We start from the raw sequence: 23,386 nt of genomic DNA on the forward strand, positions 1-23,386 counted from the left end.
GGCGTTTGACAAAGGAAGGGAAGACCAGAAATGGGGTATCAGAAAATGAAATTCCAAGAGTTTTCGGAAGTGGTGTCCACATACTTTTATCTTGCATTTTGAAAAAGAAATTCTATTACCCCTGGTTCAAAATTTTATTTATAAATTTTTTTCCTCTACAAGTCTTCATTTCTAAACTGATTCCCACAACTTTGAGAGGCACTATTTTTGATGTTCCCAAGTCTGGTAATGACACCACATGTGAGAGCTAACATGTGCTACATCTGCCGCCGCATTGGAAAGCTAAGTCTGGAAGCTCTGCAGAGCTCTTCCCAGCTCAGAGTCCAGGCAGAACCTTTTCTTGTTTCCAAAAGAAATTCAGCAATCACAGTGACAGAGGTGTAAACTTTCATTCATGGCAGGGAGGTGTTAACTCCCAAGCCTCATTACCTTTCTACTTAAGTGGCAACAGGGTTAACCTTTTCATTGTCACAAACATCTCACTTTCTTCGCATAGGTAGGTAGGTTCTTGGAGCTGTTTTTAGAAGGTTCCACATTTTCTGAAGGAGTCTTCCAGAGGAGAAAGAATGCTGATCTTGCTTGAATAGGCCCATGGCTCCAAGGCATTGGCCCAAAGGAAGAAGTGAATTCTGTGAAAGAGAACTAAAGTTTCCTGTATATAAGAATCAAAGTGCAATTAAGTAGTGACGATTCACAGGGAAAGAGAGAGATGAATACAAAGCTTGCTTAAGCCAGAGATTTTTGAAGTAAAGAGGCAATTGGTCTAAGTTTCTCACATCATCTAACATTTATTCAAATACTAGGTACAATGTGAGAATGAATCCATGCCTATCAGCAAGATGGGGAATCCCCTTGCAGTTTAATCAGAGGATTTTAAGTTTTATGTCTATTTTATGGCAGTAGTGTAGGCGTCTTAGAATAATAGGTAAAAAATGCACTTTTGGTCTGACAATCACATTTGTAGTCAAAGGCAAAAAAATAGTTTCCCATTTGCTTTTCCCCATGGTTGGCGTACATATCTAGCGTATTTGTCAGAATAAAGCTGTTGCGCATAAGAGCCGTGGAGAGAGTTAGTTCATCATGATGTGTCGTGACATTCCTCTGTCAGAACTGGTCACTCCAGAACAAAGTCAGACATCAACCCAGGTCTCCTGGTCCCAGTGGATAGATACCAAGAGCTGGCAGTGGGGTGGTCTGCCCCGGGACAGGCAGTGAGAGAAAGCATCATCCGTAGAGAATTTAAGGACACCAGTAAAATTAGCTGCAAGTTGGTTTGCTTTATGTAATTACCATGACCTCTTCAGGGTTCGAGTACCCCTCCTCATAGGGTTTGTGAGTTCCCTCTGTCCACTCCGTCCCCTTGATATGCTATTGTCTGCCACCCAAAACGGGGCAGGTGCAGAAAGGCACTGGCTTCAATATAGAAGAGGTTGTAAAACGTTCGGAATGATTTGACATGTACGGTAAGGAAGTTTGTCTGGATTTGAACATTGCCACCAAGTTGCTGTGGCATGATAACGGAACCCATGCCACCAGGTAGTGGCTGGGGCTGGAGAACCAGATGCCATCCTGCCCCCGGGAGGCTTGCAGTCCAGTGAAGGAGCCCAAAGTCTCCTGAGCCAATGTAAGGGTTCACCTGTGTTTACTCTAACAGAAAGCAGAGTGGAGATACTGGCCTTGGTTAGAGAGATTCAGGAAGGCTTTTTTGAGGAAGTTCTCTAGTAGTTCTTCCATGGTTATTTGTTATACCAAAAACTGAAACTAAGTAATTTTTTTTGTGTTTTTTTTTTTGCCCACAAGTAGCTAGTCATGTAATCTCTGAAATCTTTTTTCCCCTCTTTCTTCTGCCCCCCCCCACTCCACTTAAAACCGTTGTTTCTCAGTCTAGTTGTGTAGGACACAGTTCCCTGGCCCATGCTGGTGTTATGAGCCTTGTGCTCCCCGCAACTGAGGCAGGCAGTCACTGGTCATTGGTCGGCCGCTCACAGCAGCTCACGGCAGCTCTTGCTGGCTGCCGTCCGCTCATGCTGGCTGCCGGCTACTCATGGCAGCACACAGCAGCCTGCGGCAGCACTCAGCATCCTGCAGCAGCACTCAGCAGCCCATGGTAGCACTCAGTAGCTCACAGCAGCTCACACCAGCCTCCGACTGCTCAGGGCAGCCCAGCTCCGGGGAGAGCTGTTGTTCACAGTCTTAGCTGTAGAGGGCGCAGCTCACTGGCCCATATGGGAATCGAACCGGGGACCTGGAGTTAGGAGCCCGGCGTTCCAACCACCTGAGCCACCGGAGTGGCCCATCTCTGGAATCTTTAGAGTAAGACCCACCTCAGGCCACATCCTCCATCCTCCAAGGGTAGCATAGGGTTCACTCCAGTGGGCCTGGGATGTGGTTAGAGAACGTTCTATCAATTCTGCCAAGAGTCTCCCCTTGATACCGGTAGGCACTCCCCTTAGATCAGAGATTCTCAGCTCTGCTGTACATTATAATCACTTGAGAGCTGTTTTGAAAAAATAAACCACCCATGTTCAGGCCCTGCCCTGGGCCAATTGAATCAGAATCTTGGATAGATCTGGGGGGAGAGGAGCAGTCAGCACCAATATGTTAAAAAAGAAAAGAAAAGAAAAAGCATCCCAGATAACTCTAATACACAGCCAGAGTGGAGAACTACTACTGCCTTAGATGAATGCAATTATCTTAACTTAGTCTGGTAAGAATAATTTAAAATTTCACCTTAAAAGACTTCAGCATGCAAAGGGAATGACTTTGGTGGGAGGTGCACACAGATGTGAGGGTGATCGTGCTGGGTCTTCTTGAACATCCTGTCCTTTCCATCTCTGGGGCCTGTGGAAACGCAGTGAATGGTTGGCGGATGGAGTTCCTTAGATTCTGGAATCAAGCTGATTGTCAGAGACAGACCATTCCCAGGGCCTTGGGAATTTGATGCAGAGGCAAATATATGGCTTAATAAAGAAGGAAGTTTCTGGCTTTCTCTCTCCATTTCCAATCTCCCCAGTGCCCCTCTCCTTTCTCTTCCACTGCTGCTCATAAATTATGAGGCTTTATATGAAATCTATAGCTCCTTTGAGGAAGCACATTCAAATCTTAGATTTTTTTCTCCTTTAAAAACACAAAAAGCATTGTGAGGACCTTACATGTAAATGGAATGAATGTATTTTTTGCCACTAATGTTGAAAATATCCCCAGGCATCTGGTGTGTATGAATGTGTATACATAGTACATGCATAATAAACATATTCTACCTTATGAATATTTATACACAAGATACATATATATTGAATGTAGACATACATATGTAAATAGTAGTCCTTGTAAACTATATGCAAAGTGTGTTTCCAAGCATATGTATCATAGTGCATCAGGAATATAATAAACCTCCCAACAAGTTTAGCATATTTTGAGGTGGCATTTTCTACAGAGCTGTTTATGGTAGGGTCTAGTTACAATCCATGTATGTTTTTTGTTTTTTTGTTTTTTCCCATCAATTAAATATTTGTTAATTACAAACTAAGAGTAAGGTACTGGGCATGGCAGAATAAGAAAGATAAAATAAATATTGTCCCTGCCTTCAAGAGACTTATACCTCAAAAGTGGTTTAAAATTCAGTTATGAAGAATCCAACATTGTCACTGCCCATTGGCATCTTACTGCTTTCTTACAGCTGCCTTTTATTTATACATACACTCCACTTTAAAACGGGGCCCATTTAAGGCTGTATTAATTTAAACCTTGATGGAGCTGCAGGCTAGAACTAATGCAGTGAGAAGAAACCACTGGTTTCAGTGCCTTGGTAGCCATTGGACACAAACAATGCTTACGCTTTTTTCTCTGTCACATATGGTCCAATCCCATGACTGCGTTTTAATTTTACTCTGATTTGGGAGGGGGGAAAGGTACAATAAAAAGGCACCAAATCACAGAGCTGTTCATAAATTTCAAAAAATGAAACCAAAACAGAGCAATCTGTCCCTCCACAAACTTCCTGAAACCCAAATATTACTGCCTATGACATACCACTTCCAAATTCCATCCAGGTCCCACCCTACAATAAGTAGCAGTAGACTTTATTAAAAACAAGCTATACATTCTCAAATGTACAAACTATGGATCCCTTTGTAAAATGACAATCCGCAGTCTAGCTGAGGAGTTCTGAGTGATACTTGTCAGCGGGCAGATTTCACTCTATTAGAGGAGAAACAATACATAAGCGCTGTCATCGCGATGCCACAGATGTATGCTTATTGTTTTCTCTGCCTCCATCCATACATCACAACAGGTAGTTCTCAGCTGTTCCCTCGGTGCCAGACATACATCTTATCTAAAGAGACAGCAGACAGAACTACCTGCTGCTTCCTGTGCGGCTCTCCCTGTGTTTCTCTCCTTTTTCCTCCTTCACTTGGGCTTTTTAAAATCAACTGGCAGGGAGCCAAGAGCTCATCATTTTAATGCAGTGCAAAATGGAATATGCATAATTATATGCCAGCCATATGTGAGGGAGACAGCTCAGCTGTGAATTTCAGGAGGCCAGGAAAGCGAGAGCAGTCAGGGCTAAGAAGAGCTGAGAGCAGAGCGGAGTGCAAGAGTCACCCAAGTGAATGGTTTAATGAGTGTTGCCGACGTGCCTACTTTCACCTACCTCTCCCTTCTCTCCAACTCCAAACCGGAAACCGATGGAGATTAGAAAGAGGATTGTGTGCAAGCGGTATTGCGGATGGGTTCTGTTAATGTCTCCATTTTAAACTTCAGCTTTCTTAATTAACAGTGTAGATCAAAATAACCAGTAACTTTTAATGCAGCTTCTTAATTAAATCTATTTTTTCACTGCATTTGATTGAAGAGTCATTGTACTTACTAGATCATTGCTCCTTTCAGATTTTTATTTAAAAATCAAGGGGAATCAGTTTATCTCTAATAGTATTACAATGCAAACTATAACTATGCAAATTGCTTTTCTTATGGCCTTGCTATTAGAATTTTTTAAAAGTGCGTTATCTAGAGATTGCTTAAGCATGCCAAAAAGTTTAAACACGTATGTATGTCATATAATCCTAAATATGCAACCAAAATCATTGGAAGACTAAGTGGTGGTAATTTCCAACAAAATTACTTCATTTTGGTTTGCTTCATATCATTTTAAATATTACACCACAATGAATTTGCATGTTCAAACTAAACAATGTAAAGAAAAATAAATCCCAAATTTTGATATCTAAAAGGCGTACTGCGTATTTAAACAAACTTCTTAATAATGTTGTTATTTCTGGATTCCCGTTTGTTTAATGATCTGAGCTGTTATGCTTTTAGCTTTTTTTCTTCCATTATTTGTAAGTCCCTAAATAGGCCATTATATTTCCCTTCAGGCTAGAGATGAAGATGGACATGCTGAAAATTTTCCCCAGCAGCACTATGCTAAGGAAACTCCAAGGCTTGCCTTCAAGAATAACTGCGAACTACTTGTAAGAATAATATACTTACAACAAGTCTAGAATGTTACTTTAGCACAGTGAAAACAGTTTTTGAAAGGGTTTGTTCATTATTACAATAATTGATGAAGTATTATAGTTTTTCTGTATAGAGTTCTAAATGCTAATTCTGATATCGCTGAATATTAATTATAAGATCTCAAATTGTTTGCAAATCTTTTGTATCTGATTCTAGAGCGTGGATGGCCTTGTCTTTATTAGCTTGTTTTGTATAGTAGTTTAAAAGCAGCCATTTGGAGAATGGCTAGTAAAGTTAAAAATACAGAGAAAGACAGTTGATACATGTAGCTTGGAAAAAAACAATTCCACCCCCACCTCCTCCTACTTCCTAATTGTACACTATTTTAGGAGACAACATGGTAGAATTTTGTTCTGCTAGGAAAGATAGCAGAGTTGACACGCAGTACTCCCTTTAGAATTCAAGTATTCCTGCACTGTCTTGCCAAACTCAATCAAGCACTTTCGTCTCTCCTATGTAGAAGTCAAAGCAGCGACAGGATGCAGGGTGTTTACAAGTCGTGAGAGAAAGGGTATCAGCTGTGACAGGGCCTCTGTTCCAAGGCAGGGTTAATTTGCTGTTCATTTTAGCATTTACAGTGAGACAAGATGAAAAGCAAGCAGGAATGCCTATTATATTTCTATTAAATGAATCTGTTGGGACCTAATGTTCTTGATTAGCTTTTGAAAATGAGTGCTCCGCAATGCATTTTCTGTTTACCTAAAGTAAACAGAGAATGAATTGTCATTTATTTAGAGATTCAAACACTGCTTTGGAAAATGAAGCTTTATGAGGGATCTAGCTATGTTGTCCCTAAATGTTCTTTTCCTTTCAATTGCATTAAAGCAAAACATTTGCTCCAACTAAATGAAAACACTGAAAGAGAATGGGGATGCTCAGTTGTTACATTTTGAGGTAGTCTCATTTCTGTTTAGTTTTTTGGCGGCACACAGTGCAGCTCTGCCAGGTCTCGGCATTAGAAAATCCCACATGTAACCGTGTTTGGACTTAGCTCTGATACCAACTGTTCATTAAAAAACAAAGTGTCCAAAGAGCAGGAGAAGAGAGAAGAATACAGCTCTTGCTTATTCTAGCCACAGTAGTTATATGTTGACAGCAAGAAACTCCTTTCCCTGCTCTGCAGTCTGCACGGTTACAATAGCACCACTCATCCTTTGACCGACCAATCTGCAGGCAAATGCGCTGCTTGTAAAGGCATTTTCCCCCCCTGAAAAGTTAGCTCACTCACCTTATAGGATATCTTAGATATCTTAAACTTCCGGGCCTGCTAGTATTACTGATTTTGGGGAAACCCTTTTCATTCAATGCCGTGTTAATGTTTCACTCAATAACTACGGTTATCCAGCAAAAGAGCATAGGGGCCATTTAGGCTATATTTTGGTATCAAAATGCTTTTTTTGGGAGTCACTATATTTAGAGAAATTGTTTAAAGTGATATGCCATATTTGTTTTTTTCCCCTATTTATTAGAAAAATGATTGTGCTTGAGTCTTGGTTTGTGGTCAGTTTATACTGGAGGAAGTAAAACGTATATGTGAACATCTTTTCCAGCTATCTTTAGAGAAATTACATGTTTAGTTATTGCTGTGCTTAAACACAATATTGTGTTGGCAGTAGTTTTGAGAGATTGGTGCAATCTTTGTTCTTCTGTCACTGTTAGAATGCTTTATGTTGGTCAGCATACTTTCTTGCGATAAAAGAAAAAGGAGAATAGAGAGAAAAAAACATGTAAGCTTATTTCTCCAAGGAGAGATTTAATTTTTTTCAGCTGCAGGAGAAGCGATGGTGTTTGGCTGGTTATGAAGCACTGAAAACTTACGCTTCTATATGAAAGAGATTTGTTTATTATTAAGACAGAAATAGGAAGTCCTTGGAGTTTTCTTAGTGCAGCTTAGAGCAAATTTTGAAAGAGTCCTTGAGAGAAGATTGCAAGATCCGTCCAAAGTGCTTTCTTAGCTTAAGGGTGTTTCTGCCATCTTGCATGGTTCACTGCAGCAAGAATAGTGGGGGAGCAGGGCGGGGCGGGGGTGTGGGGTGTGGGGTGGGGGGGGGTTAGAAAGTGGAGGAGCCCTGTGGAGGGTGCCGATGGCTCTTGGGAGAAAGAATTGAGGGCACAGGTTACTTCTAGGGTCCCAAGTGATCAGGGGTTCATGGCTGGAAGGCTAAGACTGGGCCACAGGTGCTGACAGAAAGTGCCTTGGCCAGGTAGATAAGACATCGCTTCTGACTTTATTATTAACCGTTGGTTGCCTCTGTCCTCCACTCACACCACCAACCTCTGCTTCTTGGAAGAGGGAGGAGTATTAAGGAACCGAAACAAAAGCAAAGTAAAATCAATGCCTGGAATACACAAGTGTGTGTCATCAGAAGGCACGACAGAGAAAGCATTGGCTGATAGAAAAAGACGCTATGCAACTGTAGATTTCCTGTAGGGTATTGATCTTCCCATTTAAGCCCCAAACGGTGATATATGCCTTCACACTTAACATACAACACAGACGACTAAATATCTAGCTTGGTGGCCAAGATTCTTTGGTTGGTGATTGTGCAGCAGCAACCTTATACTTTTTTATTAATGTTGAAAATGCAAGGCTGTCAAGAAGAGTGACAGATAAAACTTGAGTACTACGTGATATATTGCAATTCAGTGTGGCCTCATCTACCTCTTCATTGATAGGGACACACACACACACACACACACACCAGGGTATTTTGCTGGCATATCTAAATTTATGACTAAGGCAGATAATTTTCAATAAAAGAAACTGCAGGAAATTCACATATTAACAGCAGCATGGCTTATGAGAACCCGGAAGAGGGAACATTTAGAGCCAGCCATGGTGACTAGCCTTTGGTCCATATTTCAACTCCATCGCTGCTGCCTTTACTATTATTGCCTCATTCTTTTGGGACTAGTACGCCTTCCCATTTCCTCTATTAAAATGCTCATATCGATGGTGGGAGTTGGATTAAGAGCTAGAGAGGAAGACTCTAATCATGTTATGAGCTGACACCTCCTCATCAGCCAGTATTTACTCAGTTCTTGAAAGCCAGCTGGGAGTAAGACCTTGTGGAAGTACAGCATAAGCAAGGTCCTTGGAGGGAAGGGACCTGTGGCAAGAAGAGGAAGGTTGAAAGGGTTTGGGGCCAGGAACTGAAGGCGACTGAGCCTATTCCCCAAATGTTCTTAGGACCTGTCCAGAGAACATTGGTGCATTCAGGAAGAAGGTCAAAATATAATCAAAGAACAGCAGCAACAATGGAGTGTAATTTGGTTGGAAAGAAAGCAGGTTTAGGAAGTCTGAAAGGGAAATAAGAGAAAGGACACTGCAGGGGGAAATCAGCCTGACTCCCTCAGTTCCAGATTCCCAAGTCGTCACCTAGACAAAGTCTGACTCCCTTTTTGGCTTTTCCTAAGGCTGTGAGAAATGGGAGTTTTGCAGAGGGAGGCAGAGGGAGCCCACAGCTGGGAGGCGAAATAAAAATAGCATGGGGAAGAATTCTTTCTGGTCACTTACGACGCCTGTGTAGGGAGAAGGTGAAAACTATTTTAGTATTGTGGCCTTGTCAACAGACGTGGTGGGGAGGAGAGATGCTTAGGCGGTTCTGTGGGCTCATTTGTCCATCTGATTTCCTTGTGCGGGCAGACAGATTACAAGGCCAGGATATAGACCTTCATCAGAACTGCTAATACAGCACTGCTCTGTATTAGTACAGGGTTCAGATGACAAGACATTATTGCACATCTTCTATGTAGAAAGCACTGTACCACCCAGGGCTGGTGGGCGACACAAAATTGAAAAAGACACAGTCCCTTCCCTGAAGGAGCTTACAATCCAGTAGAAGGACTTGGCATATACAGCATTGTAGCCATCAGGAAGGCGGGCTCTCAGGTCTTTCTGAAAGTTAGAATTTTGCCCCAGCTGGACTTTATACTGTGTCACGCTGGTGGTATAGCTAGGGATTATGGGTACAAAGGCTTCAAATTTATGGTGACAACATCTGCCATCACATCACATTAGATCCCTATTCCGCCTCTTGGACCTCTCGGAGCTTCAGATCTTCATCTGTAAAATGTAATAGTAAACGGTAATAACCTCAGAGGATATTGTAAGGATTGAAAGTGATGACATATTTAAAATGCCTGGTACACAGTAACATTCGGTACATATTAGCTGTTATTATTATGATTCTTCTTATTCGCATGATTTTTATCATTACACAGTGAGCTGTGCCCCAAGAGAACACCAGCAGATTTCTGGAGTACAAAGGAGGAAGAGATCACTTCCATATGCAGTAATTAGAGACTTAACAAAGGGTATACCTTTGATCTAGGCCTTGCATGGGTTGGATTTTGATAGTCGGAGCTGGGGTGTAAGGAAAAGGGGCATTCCAGGCACAGGGAAATTGCATGGACAAAAGCAAGGAGGTGGGAAGGGACAGGCCAGGTGACCCACGCCTCAGTTGTCATCGAAGTTGGCTGGAGTGGAGAGCACCGGAAGGGTAAGGGTAAGCTGGCAGGCCAGCCCCTTCGCGGAGGTCTCAGCACCTGACACCATCCTGGCAAGTCTGGATGTTAGTAGTTATGCTTCGTGGAAATGCCTAGTACTTCTGGGATTTAAAAAAATAGTATGGAAGATTTCTAACATACACAAAAGTAGAGAGAGTCATATAGTGAACTCCCATCTACCTATCACTCAGCTTCAACAATGATCAATTCTTAATCTTGCTTCATTTATCCCTTTACCCTCGACCCACACCCCTCCCCTCCTTTTATTTGCTGGAGTATTGTGAAGCTAATTGTTTGTTTGTTTGTATGTAAAACCCGTAGCACCCCACTTCTCTGGCTAGAAAGAATCCATGGACACTGATTAAATTGGGAATTGGAGTTTTGGGAGTATGTGTACATAAAACAAACGGCGCCTGTTGTGCACTGTGTGCTTCTCTCCCTGCTCAGCACAGCCTTATAAGGCGTGGACGGTCAGATCCAGTTAAAAAACCCTTAAGGTGAAAAACACACCACAGTGCCAGTGACGACTTCAGTCTACTTTGCTCTCAGGTCCCTGGTTCTAAATGTGTTTATTTAAAAACAAGATCAGATCTCTGCAAGCCAGCCCAACTCATCAGTACATCTTGGCCCCATCACAGCAATGGGGGGAAATCCTGGATCTCTGTCATTAGTAGCTATTGCTAGGATTGTCCTATTAGATCATGGAGACTTAATGAGAGCCACCCAAAGGTGATAGAAACTGCCACATTTCACTAGAAATGTGATAGGCTTTTCAAAATGGGTACAATTACCTAGACCTTCCCCTTACAGAAAGCCAGATTCATGTTCCAGCTCAACTTGAATTTATACAGTTTCTTTGATGTTACAGCTGAGTAGCACAGGCGCTGAGAATTAAAATTCCTGGTGACACACTTGGATTCCCATCACATCAAATAAAATATCATATGACATGTGTGTATGTAGTATGCAGGGTACCAGTTTCCTGACAGAGTAATTGTAAAAGCCCCCAAAGTGTAAAATGACACAGAAAACCCTAGGGGCTGGTTGCTGTCTAGAGAGAGTTGGCCTAGCCCACCATTCTTTCCACCCACCCTCCAGATCCCTTTTGTCGGGGACTATTCTTGTGCGCCTACAGGTTTTTGAAATATGTTTAAGAAAAATAGAACTTTTTAGAAAGACCAATGTGAGATAAGCAAGGGCACTTCTAATAAAGGTAGCACAATAACACTCTCCAGCAAGGGCATCTAGACTTCACACAGTCAGAAGGAGTGGATTCTGCCTGAGTTGTCCTATCTCACCTGAACGTTCCTCTGTTTTCATCTGTGCTGTTGTTTCATCTTGCTCCCCAACTGGGTCTGCTGCTTCTCTCTTTCTTCTCAGCCTCTTGGCTCCCATTGCTGCTCTGGTCTCGTGGCTCAGAGGCTTCTAGTCCTGTATAGAGACGCTGTGGACCCCAATAGGCCATCTCCCTTCAACTCCCACCCATGCAAACCCTATTTTAACTCTGTCTTTTTAGTTTCTTTATTTGGGGGAGAAGTCATATGGAGGAGCGCTTGAGTTCCCCAGCTGCTGCCCTGCCCTTTTCTTGGGGTTGGGGGCCCTTTGATCGGAGCCCTATGGTCCCCGGAAGCTCCCTTTTCCAAGGCATGGAGATCTTTGCCTTTCTGATTTCAGGGCCATGGCACAAAGAGGTCAGAGGCATAATGGTTTGGTGGTCATGATGGCTTCTCACACAGTAAGTGCAGTGGGTCTTAGAGCCAGAGAGAGAGATCGAGGACCATGTGTTCTCCAAGACACACTGTGGTATGGTGGATCAGAGTGGGTCCCTTAACTCCTGCTCTGCAGATGTGCTGCTGTGCAATCGGGGCAAGTTTCTTAACTGCCTTGAGCCTCACTGTCTTTATCAACAAAATGAGGATAAATACAGTACCTACCTCACCAGGTCGTTTTGAGGAGTCAACAAGATCATGTGTGTGAAACACTTAGTGTGCCTGGTATAAAAGTTTACTAAGCAGTAGCCTCATTACCAATAAAATGGAGCTAGAAGGTGACATTGGTTTAAACAAAATCTTAAGGCAGGTACTAGGAGTACTTGCCTGTATTCTCTAACTAGAGTCTCTTTCCTGTTGGTTTGGGCAGAAGCCCATATGTAATATTTTAATTTAGAACAAAGAACTCAGAGAAACCCTTGACCATCCATCCAGTGGCCTATTTATGCTGAGAGCACCAGAGATGCCCGTTAGCTGCAGAGCAGACGTTGCTGATTTGTGAGGAACTGCAATGTTGGAGTACTTTTCGGAAGAGAATCAAACTTCTAAAAAATCATAGGGGGTTGTATTGAAGAGCTTGGACTCTTGAGCCAGGCTTTTTGGTTCAGATTCAGGAATCTCTACCACTCCACCCACAGGCTGTGTGACCTTGGGAAATCAGTGAACCTCTCTGTGTCTGTGTCCTTGTCTGTAAAATGAGGACAACAGTAGCTGTCGAGTACGACTGGAGTGAGGCCTAACTGAATGAATACCCATAAGGTTCTTAGACCAGTATTTGGCGAACAGTTGGCCAAATCATACTCAATCAATGTTGTGATTATGATTATTTCTTCTACGGTTGCTTACTTTCAGGCACATCATAAACTATCACTTGGCCAAATTTTCTAGCGACAGATTATCTGATAGTCTTAAGTATACACATTCGCACTCAGACACCACAAAGTTTTCTTGTGAAGAGTGAGAGGGACAAAATACATTATGCAGATAATTCTTAGAGCCAAGCTGTTTTTGTAGAAATGTAACTCTCATGGAAGACGCTCTGCATGATCCAAGACCTCTTTACCCTGCCCTACCATTTCATAGTAACATTATTAATCTTAGAAATAGGCAACTAAGGAAATACATGCAAAGCAAAGGAAAAATGTAATCTACACGAGGAAATACCCGCAGTAGCAAGCTGAGGTGGACTCTTTGAAGGGAAGGAGACAGGACACCATCCTTAGCGGGGTGCCTTCAGCAATGCCTGGCGCTGTCCTCAGTCCTGATAGGCCCTTTTTAAGACCCTTTCATCTCCACAATTTTGCTAAGTAGGTATTGTCATTTCCACTTCACAGATGGGGAAGTTAAAATTCAAAGATGTTACATTCCTTGCCCCAGGGGAGAAGAGGGGACCCAGTGAGCAGTCACAGAGCTGAGGGTTGATCCATATTTCTTTGACCTGAGTTCAGACCAGGACACACGGCCACCTTCTCGGCGTGGGGAGCAGGTCTGATACATCCTTCCATCCCAGGGCTAGAGAAGGGGTTCAGTCTGTGTTTGTGGGATGAAAGAATGAAGAAATTAATTCAGAATCACTGTTTCCAGCTTTTTTATAATAATAATTCTTTGGTAGACTTCTGAAGCCAGAAAAAACATCAATAGGAATATTAGGAAGGGGAATTTATTCAGAAAGACATGTCAGTGTTTGATACTTCCCAATGCATAATAAATTGGGGGGAAAGTCACCAAAGCATATGCTGTTTAATTTGGTAGACTACAGAAAATATATTTTCAATGTGATACAAGTATTTGAATGTATTATTTTCTTTAATCTGACAACAATAGATTATGTATGATAAGTGCTAATTCTTTTTTTAAAGATTTTGATTCTTTTTAGGATCATAGGCCATTTTAAAAAAGGCTTGGCCTCTTTTGGTTTGGTACAGTTGTGTTCCTTGGAGTGAACTGCTCTATTACCTTTGAGAATTCTAGCCATCGAGTAGCATAAGGGAGTCAGGCAGGTGTCAGTCACATTCTCTCCCATTGTTTTAATTGCTAGAACTGAACAATTACCTAAAATACCAAAGAGAATTCACCTCTGATGGCTTCATGGAAACTCTAGGTCATATATCAAGCAAAACGAGAAAATCAGATAGGATATCAATTATCAATATAAAATCGCACAAGTAACCAGCCAGAACTAATATTAATCATATTCAGTCATGTGTTTGGTTTATGGCTAGAAGAACAAGCTAACAGGAGTCTCTTGGGAGAGAAAGGGAAAGGGTATAAAAAATATTTGGAGTTGAGAATGACATATGTGAATAATACAGGAGGCAAGAAACTGGAGCTGGGAATGTGAGGGTGATGGGGGACTGGTGAGAGGGAATTGTAAAAGGGAAGAAGGAAGATAGAAGCCCATGATTAAGCTGCGAATGAGCAGGTTCAGGCACACAAGAGTTTTAAAATAATGTATTTTCTCATTGCATTTGGCTCGAATTGTCTTTCCCAGTCCTGTGTTTCATACATTTCCTACTCCTCTGCTCTGAGGTGTCAGGCTTTCCTGCAGGGCTTTCTTCCCAGCTCCTCCTCCCTATGCACTGCCACGGACAACGGACAACGAGGTTTGGAGACATCCTGTTTTAATTCCAGAGGAGGCTGTCTTTGGCTGAGAGCTCTGTGAGGCAGGAGCTTTGTCCTTCCTTGCTGTACCTCTGAGAACCACACTGGCCCACACCGCATTTGATGGACTCTACGGTGCCCTTTTCCCCTCTCACATTTAACATCTCAGAAATGGTATCGCCTAGTACAGTTGATTGCATATTACAAACGTTTAAAAAAAAACACATTTTTTAATTGGCTGAATTTTTCCCTACCGATGTAAAATAATGGCATCTTAACAGTCAGTGGTGATATAGATTCAATGAACTGTGGAGGTAGGTGCTCAATCATTATTTGTCAAATGATTGCGTACAAAGCACTCCCCCCGGTTCTAGTTCAGGTCAGAAGGAAAGGTGTAAGGTTGTTTCTGGACAAGGCATCAGCCACTGACAGGGTGGAATGGAGCTGGCCCGGGGCTGACTTGGCTGAGCCTTTTATTGCTGTAGCCTCTTCCTTCAATGGAGCTGATAGAGGGCTTTGCTCATTCTTTCAAAGTGAATTGTTGAACCAGTTAAGACACACCCCAGATAAGCCAGCATTCAAATAATAAGTGGTACATTTGCCTGAATTATCCAGAAAATTGCTTAATGTTCTACTTTGGGTTGCATATCTATCAATATTTCTCTTGGAAATTCATGAAGCTACGTGGGTAGAGAATGATTTTTCCCCCTCTCTCTTCCGATAGAACAAGCTACAGATTTCATTAGGATAAAGGACATTTTTTAATCAATTAGGATGCCCTAATCCATCATCATCACCATTCCTGTCATCTCTTAAAGATGTTTGCAGCCTAGGGGAGACACGAGTGCACATAGGTGCATTTCCTACACTGTACATTTTATAATCTACATTCAGGATATCAACGTGCATAGGTTATGTCACACCCTAAGCATAATTATGTGAAATACTCTGCTGTTTCATAGTGTTCACATCTCAATATAGTTTGATTTCCTTTGAATGGAACCTGATTCAGATACTGCAGCAGGATCTGTTATACGCGTCTTTGTGTAAACGGGGAGGGGGAAAACCGTGTAGACATTTTTAAGTGTCAAAGCCTGAGAGGGGAAGGGAGGCAATATTTAAATATTGAGCATGTGCTAGGATAAGGCCTTCACATGAAAAATAATCCAGATTATGAAGATATGTGAAATACTTTGGGGGTCTCTATTATGTACCCGTTTCAGTCAGTGGTACTTTTGACTTCCAAATTGTCTGATAAATGTGTAAGGATACTCTCAGGGAGCGAAATACCACTTTTGGCTTAGAAAAATATTTATATATTTGTTCAATAGCTTGAATTTTGAAAATATGTACTATCATTGCATATACACATATATAAGATATGATCCATGAAGGCAAATTTATAAATCCTATTTAGAAATGTGGATACATATATAAAGGAAAATGAAAATAAGCTAGAGCATGCAAAAGTGCTTATCAGCCTATGGCAATTAACATCTGTCATTGATGCAGTATTTTTTCTATAATGATTTGATGTTTACATATGAATACATAAAAATAACATGGAAAAATAAAGTTGTCATGGAATTTTTATTTTCATTTTTCCTCAGCATTTTGATGTTTAAACAATGTTCTGACTGTCATCAAATCAGCCAACTTGAAAATTGAGCTGCATCAATGGAGACAGCCGGTTTTGATAATTCAAACCAAAAAGACCTTTTCTCAAGAGAAATATTGTCTCTGGTTTATTTGGTCTGAATAGTTTTGTGTTTTTTTTTAATCTCAAACTTATTCTTTTGTAAGTACTGCATTTAGACAATGTCTATAAAGATTTAAAGCCTTTTTACAAATCTAAGTGTTTAGTGTCATGGACACGTTTCAAAAAGTGGAATTAATATGAGTCGGTGGTTATGTGTGACCAAGATTTTGAAGATACTTGTCTTTCAGTTTCCCCAGTGCTACAAAGACATATGTTGCAGTGCAAACAAAGTATAAAATGTGGATCCTTCTCATAAGGAGTTTACAAACAAGCTGTGCTTATCAGAACAGTGAACTTCCAGTGTATGGTAGTGCCAGATGAGGTGGTGCGGTGATTAGAGAATAGAAATACATATTAAGTAGTATGCGTACAACAAGGAAGGAAAGGGTCATGTCATGGGGAAAAGATGGTGGGCTGGAGTCATCAGGAATCGATCCTCCAAGGAGGTGTGGCCTTGGAGTGTGGGTGGGGAATGAGAGGATATCCCAGAGAAAGAGAAGACTGTGGGTGGGATGATGGTGAGGGAGGTGAGCAGCCAGCACATGGGGGAGGGGAGTTAGTTGAGAGACCGCCTCGACTGGCATCCCTTTGGGAATGGTGAGAATAGCATCAACTCAGTAAGTTGTGGTCAGATACCGTGTTTCCCCGAAAATAAGACCTAGCTGGACCATCAGCTCTAATGCGTCTTTTGGAGCAAAAATTAATATAAGACCTGGTCTTATTTTACTATAATATAAGACCAGGTCTATATAATATAATATAATATAATATAATATAATATAATATAATATAATATAATATAATATAATATAATATAATACCGGGTATTATATTAATTTTTGCTCCAAAAAATACATTAGAGCTGATGGTCAGGCTAGGTCTTATTTTCGGGGAAACAGTAATAAAAACAGGGAGAGTCAAGCAGCTAATTTTACATTTGGTGTTTGGGGCTATAGGCATCTGTATTAGGTACCTGAACCAGGAAGCACTGTTATGAAAGCGGAGCTTTCACATGGTAGAGGACGGGAGCAGGAGCAGGGAACCTTCTAGAGGGACTTAAAACAGGCCAGGCACGCTGTAATGAGGACACAGGCTTCTCACAGCTGGAAAGGCGAGAAAGAGACTGCAAATGATTGTCCAAAAATATTGGTCATCAAATTCGTATGACCATGATAATATAAATAACTGGCAAAGATTTCATCTCAAGCCAATTTGCCAGTAAAATTAGATTTTGGGTAACAGTCTTAAGTGAGTAGCTAGCTGTGTGCAATAGGAAAAACAAGATCAAAGTAGAAACAAGCAACTAAAGTTTAACGTCTTAATGATCCAGAATGATTCAGGAATCTGTATGATGTAAAAACATAAACTAGGGGGAAAAAGGTTCTTAAATTTGGATAATTTAAAGAGAGACAGAATCTCCCTTAACAAGAATGCAAGAACCCCTCCCCTCAGAAAACAGCACAGAGGAGGCAGTGTAGTATATGTGTCCTGGAATCACACAGGGTTGGTCCACTTCCTGGCTACGTGGTTACTAGCTTTGTGGCTGTGGGAAGGTCAGTTTCTGCATCTGTAAAACAGAAATAATAGCTGTACGCACCATTTAGGTTTTCTGTAAAAGCTGGAGATAATTCATATAAAGTGCTTGGCATACAACAAGTACTCAATAAAAGGTAACTAACAAAGGAAATAAAATCCCTCTTTTGTATTCAGCTTTTAAGAGAAAAAAGGAAATGCCAATAAATAAAAACTCACATGAGGATTCAGAATCCTTGTTTTTTAAGAATGAAGAGAAAAAATCTTATGATACATAGCTTTCAAATGTGTGGACTTGGCTTATTCTTTAAACCTTGCATGTGTACAGGGCATTAGAAGGAGAGCTTGTGTTTATCCAGTAATGACCATAAAGATTGTCAAGATCTTCATTGAAGAAGACACGTTTTATTGAATATACTGTGTTTACTAAGCTAGAACATTAAATTAATATAAAATGATTTTGTCGGGGGGGAGTCTCACAAAAAAAGGGTTTGCTAGTTAATCAGCCAAATTAAATTTTTTGTAACCCCACATTCCCTGATTATTCTGATTACCTGACCATTTTAAAATTCCACTTTTCTCTGAGTAGTAAACATTGTCACCCACTTCTTTGGCCATCTTCTTTGTTCATGGGCTCTTACGTTTCAGAATATATCAATTAGGCACTTAATTATTGATTTGATAAATCAGTTTTCCTTTGGTCTGACTTAGCTGTCTGGAATACATTTGGGACTTGTTACAGTTGTAAAAATTAAAAACAAAGAAACAAAAATCCAAAATAATGTGAGCAAAATGTCCTTTAGTTAACATATAAGCTAGAGAGCATCTTTCTTGGCTAGAACTCCTCTTTGAAGGAGTTGGGCTACTCCTACACAGATTATCAAGGTCACGTTCAGGATTAAAATGAGCTGTGGAACAATAAATTGCCCCTTACAGCAGAAAAACATGCAAACAGAAAATGAGGCCTAATGTCTGTCCGCGTACCCTGAGTTTTTTCTTTCTGAGCTAATATACCTATTTAGTGTAATTTAGATTTAGCTTTCGTTATGCTTTCTAAAATTACAATGTGTGTGTGAGGATTGGAATAGTTTTCTTCCAACAGGAATTAGGGTATACATAAAATGGTTTTCTCTCCTCCCTGGGGAATGGTAAGAGTCACTTATCTCCCTGCTCTCTCTGTCTCTGGTCACTTTGCAGTAGGGACGACTCTTGTGCAGCCCACGATGGCATTGGTGGCTCCCAGAACTAGCAGTGCCACAGTCTTGCATCTGGTAGTCTGGTTCCCATGTCATTAAAGTGTTAGACTCAGCAAACAATGAAAAAGTACAATCATTTCTTTTTAGATTGTGAAACTAACCGTACAAAGCTATTTCTATATTTGGGAGTACATGTTTTAAAAAAACAATATGGTGGAATCTGTGACCACAATACATGGGTTTACATTTTAAGTTTTTGACTGCAAGAGAGAAATGACAGGGCTGTTAATGACGCTGATGGTTAAGAGCAGAAACTGAGGAATAGGTAAACGTTGTGGAATCAGTTCTCCACTCTCAGCTGCCATCATCACCATCGCTTTGGCTTATTCTGGCCAAGCGTTAACATTTCTTAACTGTTTCCATACATTAAATAGAGAACTCGGTGCAAGTGGCCACACACTACCATGCTTTCCACAAAGCGCATTGATTCCTTCCATCCAGTAAGCACGCTTTTATTGCATGCTTACTAAGTACAGAACAGAAGGGTCATCTTGGACAGGTACAAAATGGACTCCATCTCTTTACACAATCCCACCCTTAGTTTTTATAAGACCTTTGTACATTTAATTAATATATATATATTTCACATACAGACATAGATACATATAAAATCATCTTAATAAAGGCTTTGAATAGGAGCTCAAGAAAATACTTAGTGTATGAATGAATGAACAAACCCTCCTGGTGTGACTCCGGTTGGCACTTTTCCACCGCAGGCTCAGACTCCAAGGTCTCTCCAGTGTCTAGGGAGTGTCAGGAATGTCTGGAATGCGGCAGCATGGGCCGAGTTGAGTTCCTCTCTGACACATTTCTGAGTTGTTCAGTTTCTTGGGCAGGATGAAGAGTGGCAGAAGATACAGAAGCCACCTATGGGCTCTGAGACCTGTCTGTGGCTCCCTCCTTAAACTATGGCATATCTCATCCTTTTCCCCACCCCCAACAGCCCAAGTTTGTTTCCCAAATGAGATGGTAGGACCTGGAAAGAAATTTCTCCAAATTGCATTCAACTCTCCATATTCATGTTTATGTTTGAATTTAGCTACTAGAGAAGGTGTCAAATGTAGTCTCAAGGCATTAGATTTTAAAATAAGCATATTTTCATTCTTTTTGAACTATGTAGATTAAAATTTTAAATGAACGAATTACTTTGGAAACACTACTACATTCCTAGGTTTAAGTGAGACATTGGCCGGTTTAGGATGGCAAGCAGAGCTTCCAGAACACCCTTTTACTCCTTCCATCTCCTTCTGTCTCTCTCTGTCAGGTTATTTTCACACAAAATGTCAGTGGTACCAAGGTGTAGTTTTCTCTGGAACCCTCATTCTGCTGAATTGGCCCCATAGGATTATCATACTTCTTTTTGAAATAGAACTCTGCAAAGTCTTAAATTTTATTACAGAATTTAATACCAATAATTATTTAAAATTTAATGAATTTCACTACTGACTTAATTGCTTTTGAGTAGTTCCACTTAACTTACTAAAGAGAAGCAAGGACATATTCATTTCATGAGCAGCAGAAGTCTTGCCCTCACATCTGCCTACATTCTCTTTTCAATTAATCAATTACAGTATGATGGTGTGTAATTACACATTAAGAAAGTTATTGGATAGCTCAGCATGTCTGTCCCAGGGGGCTTGTGAATACACTAATATAACACACCTGTAATGACCTGCGCTCACATCTGCAAATTACATTCATTTCTCTCACTTTTTCTCTCTCTTTGCTAAATTAAGATGAGAGCAATTCCCATTAACTTTTGAGTCACATCTAGTCAATGTGTTATGGAGGGAGAAAGTGAAAAAGAAAGACTGAAAGAAAAGTAAAAACGGAAGAAAAAGACTTTATCTGCAAGTATAAGTAATCTGCCTTTTGAAATTAGCTTCCTGAGACCTGGAACTATTGCAGGATTTCAGGAGAGCAGTGAACTATGTCTACTGAATCATACCAAACACTTGAGAAAAAACAGGCCAGCATTATTCGAACCCAAATAGCGACTTGCTTTTCAGCTTCCTTCAATCTCCTGGTGAGAGATATAGGAAAACAGGAAAAACCTTTGGAAATCACATTCAGGCAAATTTGCTTGGCTTGTTTCAAATCAAACCAAAGTCTGGAACTGATCCCCGTGCAGGAGCGCTAAGCCTCTGCATAGCAACTAAGCCGCGTTAAAAAAAAAAAAAAAAAAGAAAGAAAGAGAAAGAACCCACAAAACGCACAAAGAGCAAATTTTATTACATTAATGGTCTAAAGGCTCTGGTTATGTGAAGTGGTCTATTCCAGTGTATTCTGATTTATGCTATATGAGAAAACCTCAACAAGAACCTCTTAATCCAAATTACATAGTAAGAGACATTCTAAATGCCTAAACCAACCAAACGATTTTAAGCAAAACGCCCTGTTAAAATAAGCTTTTGATGTCTGCGCAACTCCAACTCAAGAAGCAATCTGTTGACATTTTCTGCAAATGCTATCTTCGTCTGAGACAGAAGCATCAGTGGCTTCTTCAGAGTAATCTTCAGAGTAAAGTGATTCTTCTCCCCTTCCCACCCTCTTTCCCCACCACTTCTCCCCACCCCCCTTCTGTTATCTGCTCATTGAGGTCTGACAAGGTCACATCTACTGTGATTAGTGGCTGTCCATCAGAATAGAAAGAAGGATACATTGATACTCAGCCAGCAGATGCTCATGAACATGCAAATGAATGTGGTGAGCCTTCTTGGTAGGGAAGGATTTGCTTTGTTGATGTTTTTAACTCTGCAGCCAATTTTGGGCATTTTGTGTGCTGCTTTCCCTGCTTACAGCCACTGGCCACGCACACCCCACCATCACTTGGGTAAAGCCTGCTTCTCCGTGTGCCTCCTGGGGATGCCTAAGACTCCGCTAGCCCTGAACGGAGGATGTGACAGTGGCAGAGGCACCCCGTGTACTTTCAGGGAGTGTTCTTTCCTGGCCTCCTGGCCTGTCGGGACAAATGACGGTGTCCAAGGGGCTGTCTTCCTGTGTGGGCTCCATTTGTGGCATCTCATGGGCCTCCATGGGGTGGAATTGTAAATAGTGGCCGCCACATAAAACATGCCATCTGTACCCCTGTGGGTAGTAGGATGGAACACAAAAAAGATCTATTCCAGGAATATGAATTGATGTTTACAGACATGCCAGGGTTGGCTTTTAAAACATAGTGGAAAACTGTCTCAAAAGCAGTTTAAGTATCACGTAATAGAAGCCTGAAAAAGTGCTATAGGAGCATGAAGGAAACCTCTACGCCCAGAGAGATGTAGCAAGCTGGTATGTCCACACCAGTCCTGTTTGCCCACAAGTGTGAGATACTGTGCGGTCTCCTCAGGAGTTCCTGAGAAGGGAAGGAAGGGCCCGAAGGCAGAGGATGCATGCTTTGGGGATCTAGAGTCCCCTTAACCCCCAGCCCCTGTAATAATTTCTTATAAACTGGAAGGTAAGGAGACAAGTTTGGATTGAGCAAATTGGATTGTCATGGGAAAGTTTCCTATTTGCTGGGCCGGGATTTAGGGCTGTATGTGGGGGCATCCTTTATTGGGACATTATAGCCACAGGCAGATAGAGACCCCTTGGCTATCAGAGTGATGACTGCATGTCCCAGTATTTGTGCGGTCTTCCTACTTTCACATTTATTGCCTGTTTTCATAGATCAGTGGTCCACAAATGGGTTCAGGTGTCCAGCATTTGGAAATAGTGTCATTCTTGAAAACACCATGAATTGTTGACCTACTTAATCCCCATTGTATGAACTGGGAGTGATTTTTGCTGTCTATAATACACTTATGAAATATAAAGTCATGAAGAGGTTCACAAATGTATAACAAGCTGTCTAAGCAGAATTGACTGTTTCTGGTTTTCCATTAGTATTTCTATGCCGCTTGTTGATTTTGTCATCTTTGAATACTTGTTAGCAGGTACAGCTGCCTTGGTCTGTGACATAAGTCCTTTTCTACTGAATCTGGGTAATTCTTGTTTATGTGTGCTGTGGTTATTGTCTTGTGATATGACTTTATTTCCCTGCTCATCCTGTTCTGGAGACCTGGCCCCTCCTCTTATAAAGAGACTGGGGTCTCACCTGAAGGGAGTGGTGTCTCGTAGTGTTTCTAAACTCAATTCCTATCCTCCACCCCCACCTCTGTTGCCACCTGTCTCCCTTCCCCACCTCCTTCCCTTCCGAAACCAGGAAGGGTGAGGGCAGGGTACAGGCAGGCTCTCCCCGCTTTCATTACAGTACGTATGCCTATGAGGGCGCCCCCTAGTGATGTGTGGTCTAATAACGCCCTCAAGTTGGCCTTGAAAAGTTGGGTCCTGTGCCTGGATCCAAGCCTGCAAATTGTGCCAGCACGTTTGGGGCCTGTGCGTTTGATATTTCAGATTCTTGAACTAGACTCTGTTGCATGTGTGTGGGTGTCATCACGTGTGTG

General features: G+C 41.4%; 1 protein-coding gene across 3 annotated transcripts in view; it reads left to right on the plus strand.

Annotated features, from left to right (window-relative positions):
• Positions 1-23,386, plus strand: part of SOBP (sine oculis binding protein homolog) — a 160,524-nt gene that overhangs the window by 91,181 nt on the left and 45,957 nt on the right. For 2 of the 3 annotated variants that reach the window (XM_074333360.1, XM_019735036.2), the window contains exon 5: positions 5,379-5,474. The exons of the other annotated variant lie outside the window; for it this stretch is intronic. In XM_074333360.1, the coding sequence (XP_074189461.1) occupies positions 5,379-5,474 (96 nt within the window). The remainder of the gene's footprint in view (positions 1-5,378; positions 5,475-23,386) is intronic. 3 annotated transcript variants of the gene reach the window in all.

Source organism: Rhinolophus sinicus, linkage group LG05 (assembly GCF_036562045.2).
Source record: "Rhinolophus sinicus isolate RSC01 linkage group LG05, ASM3656204v1, whole genome shotgun sequence".
Lineage (NCBI taxonomy): Eukaryota > Metazoa > Chordata > Mammalia > Chiroptera > Rhinolophidae > Rhinolophus > Rhinolophus sinicus.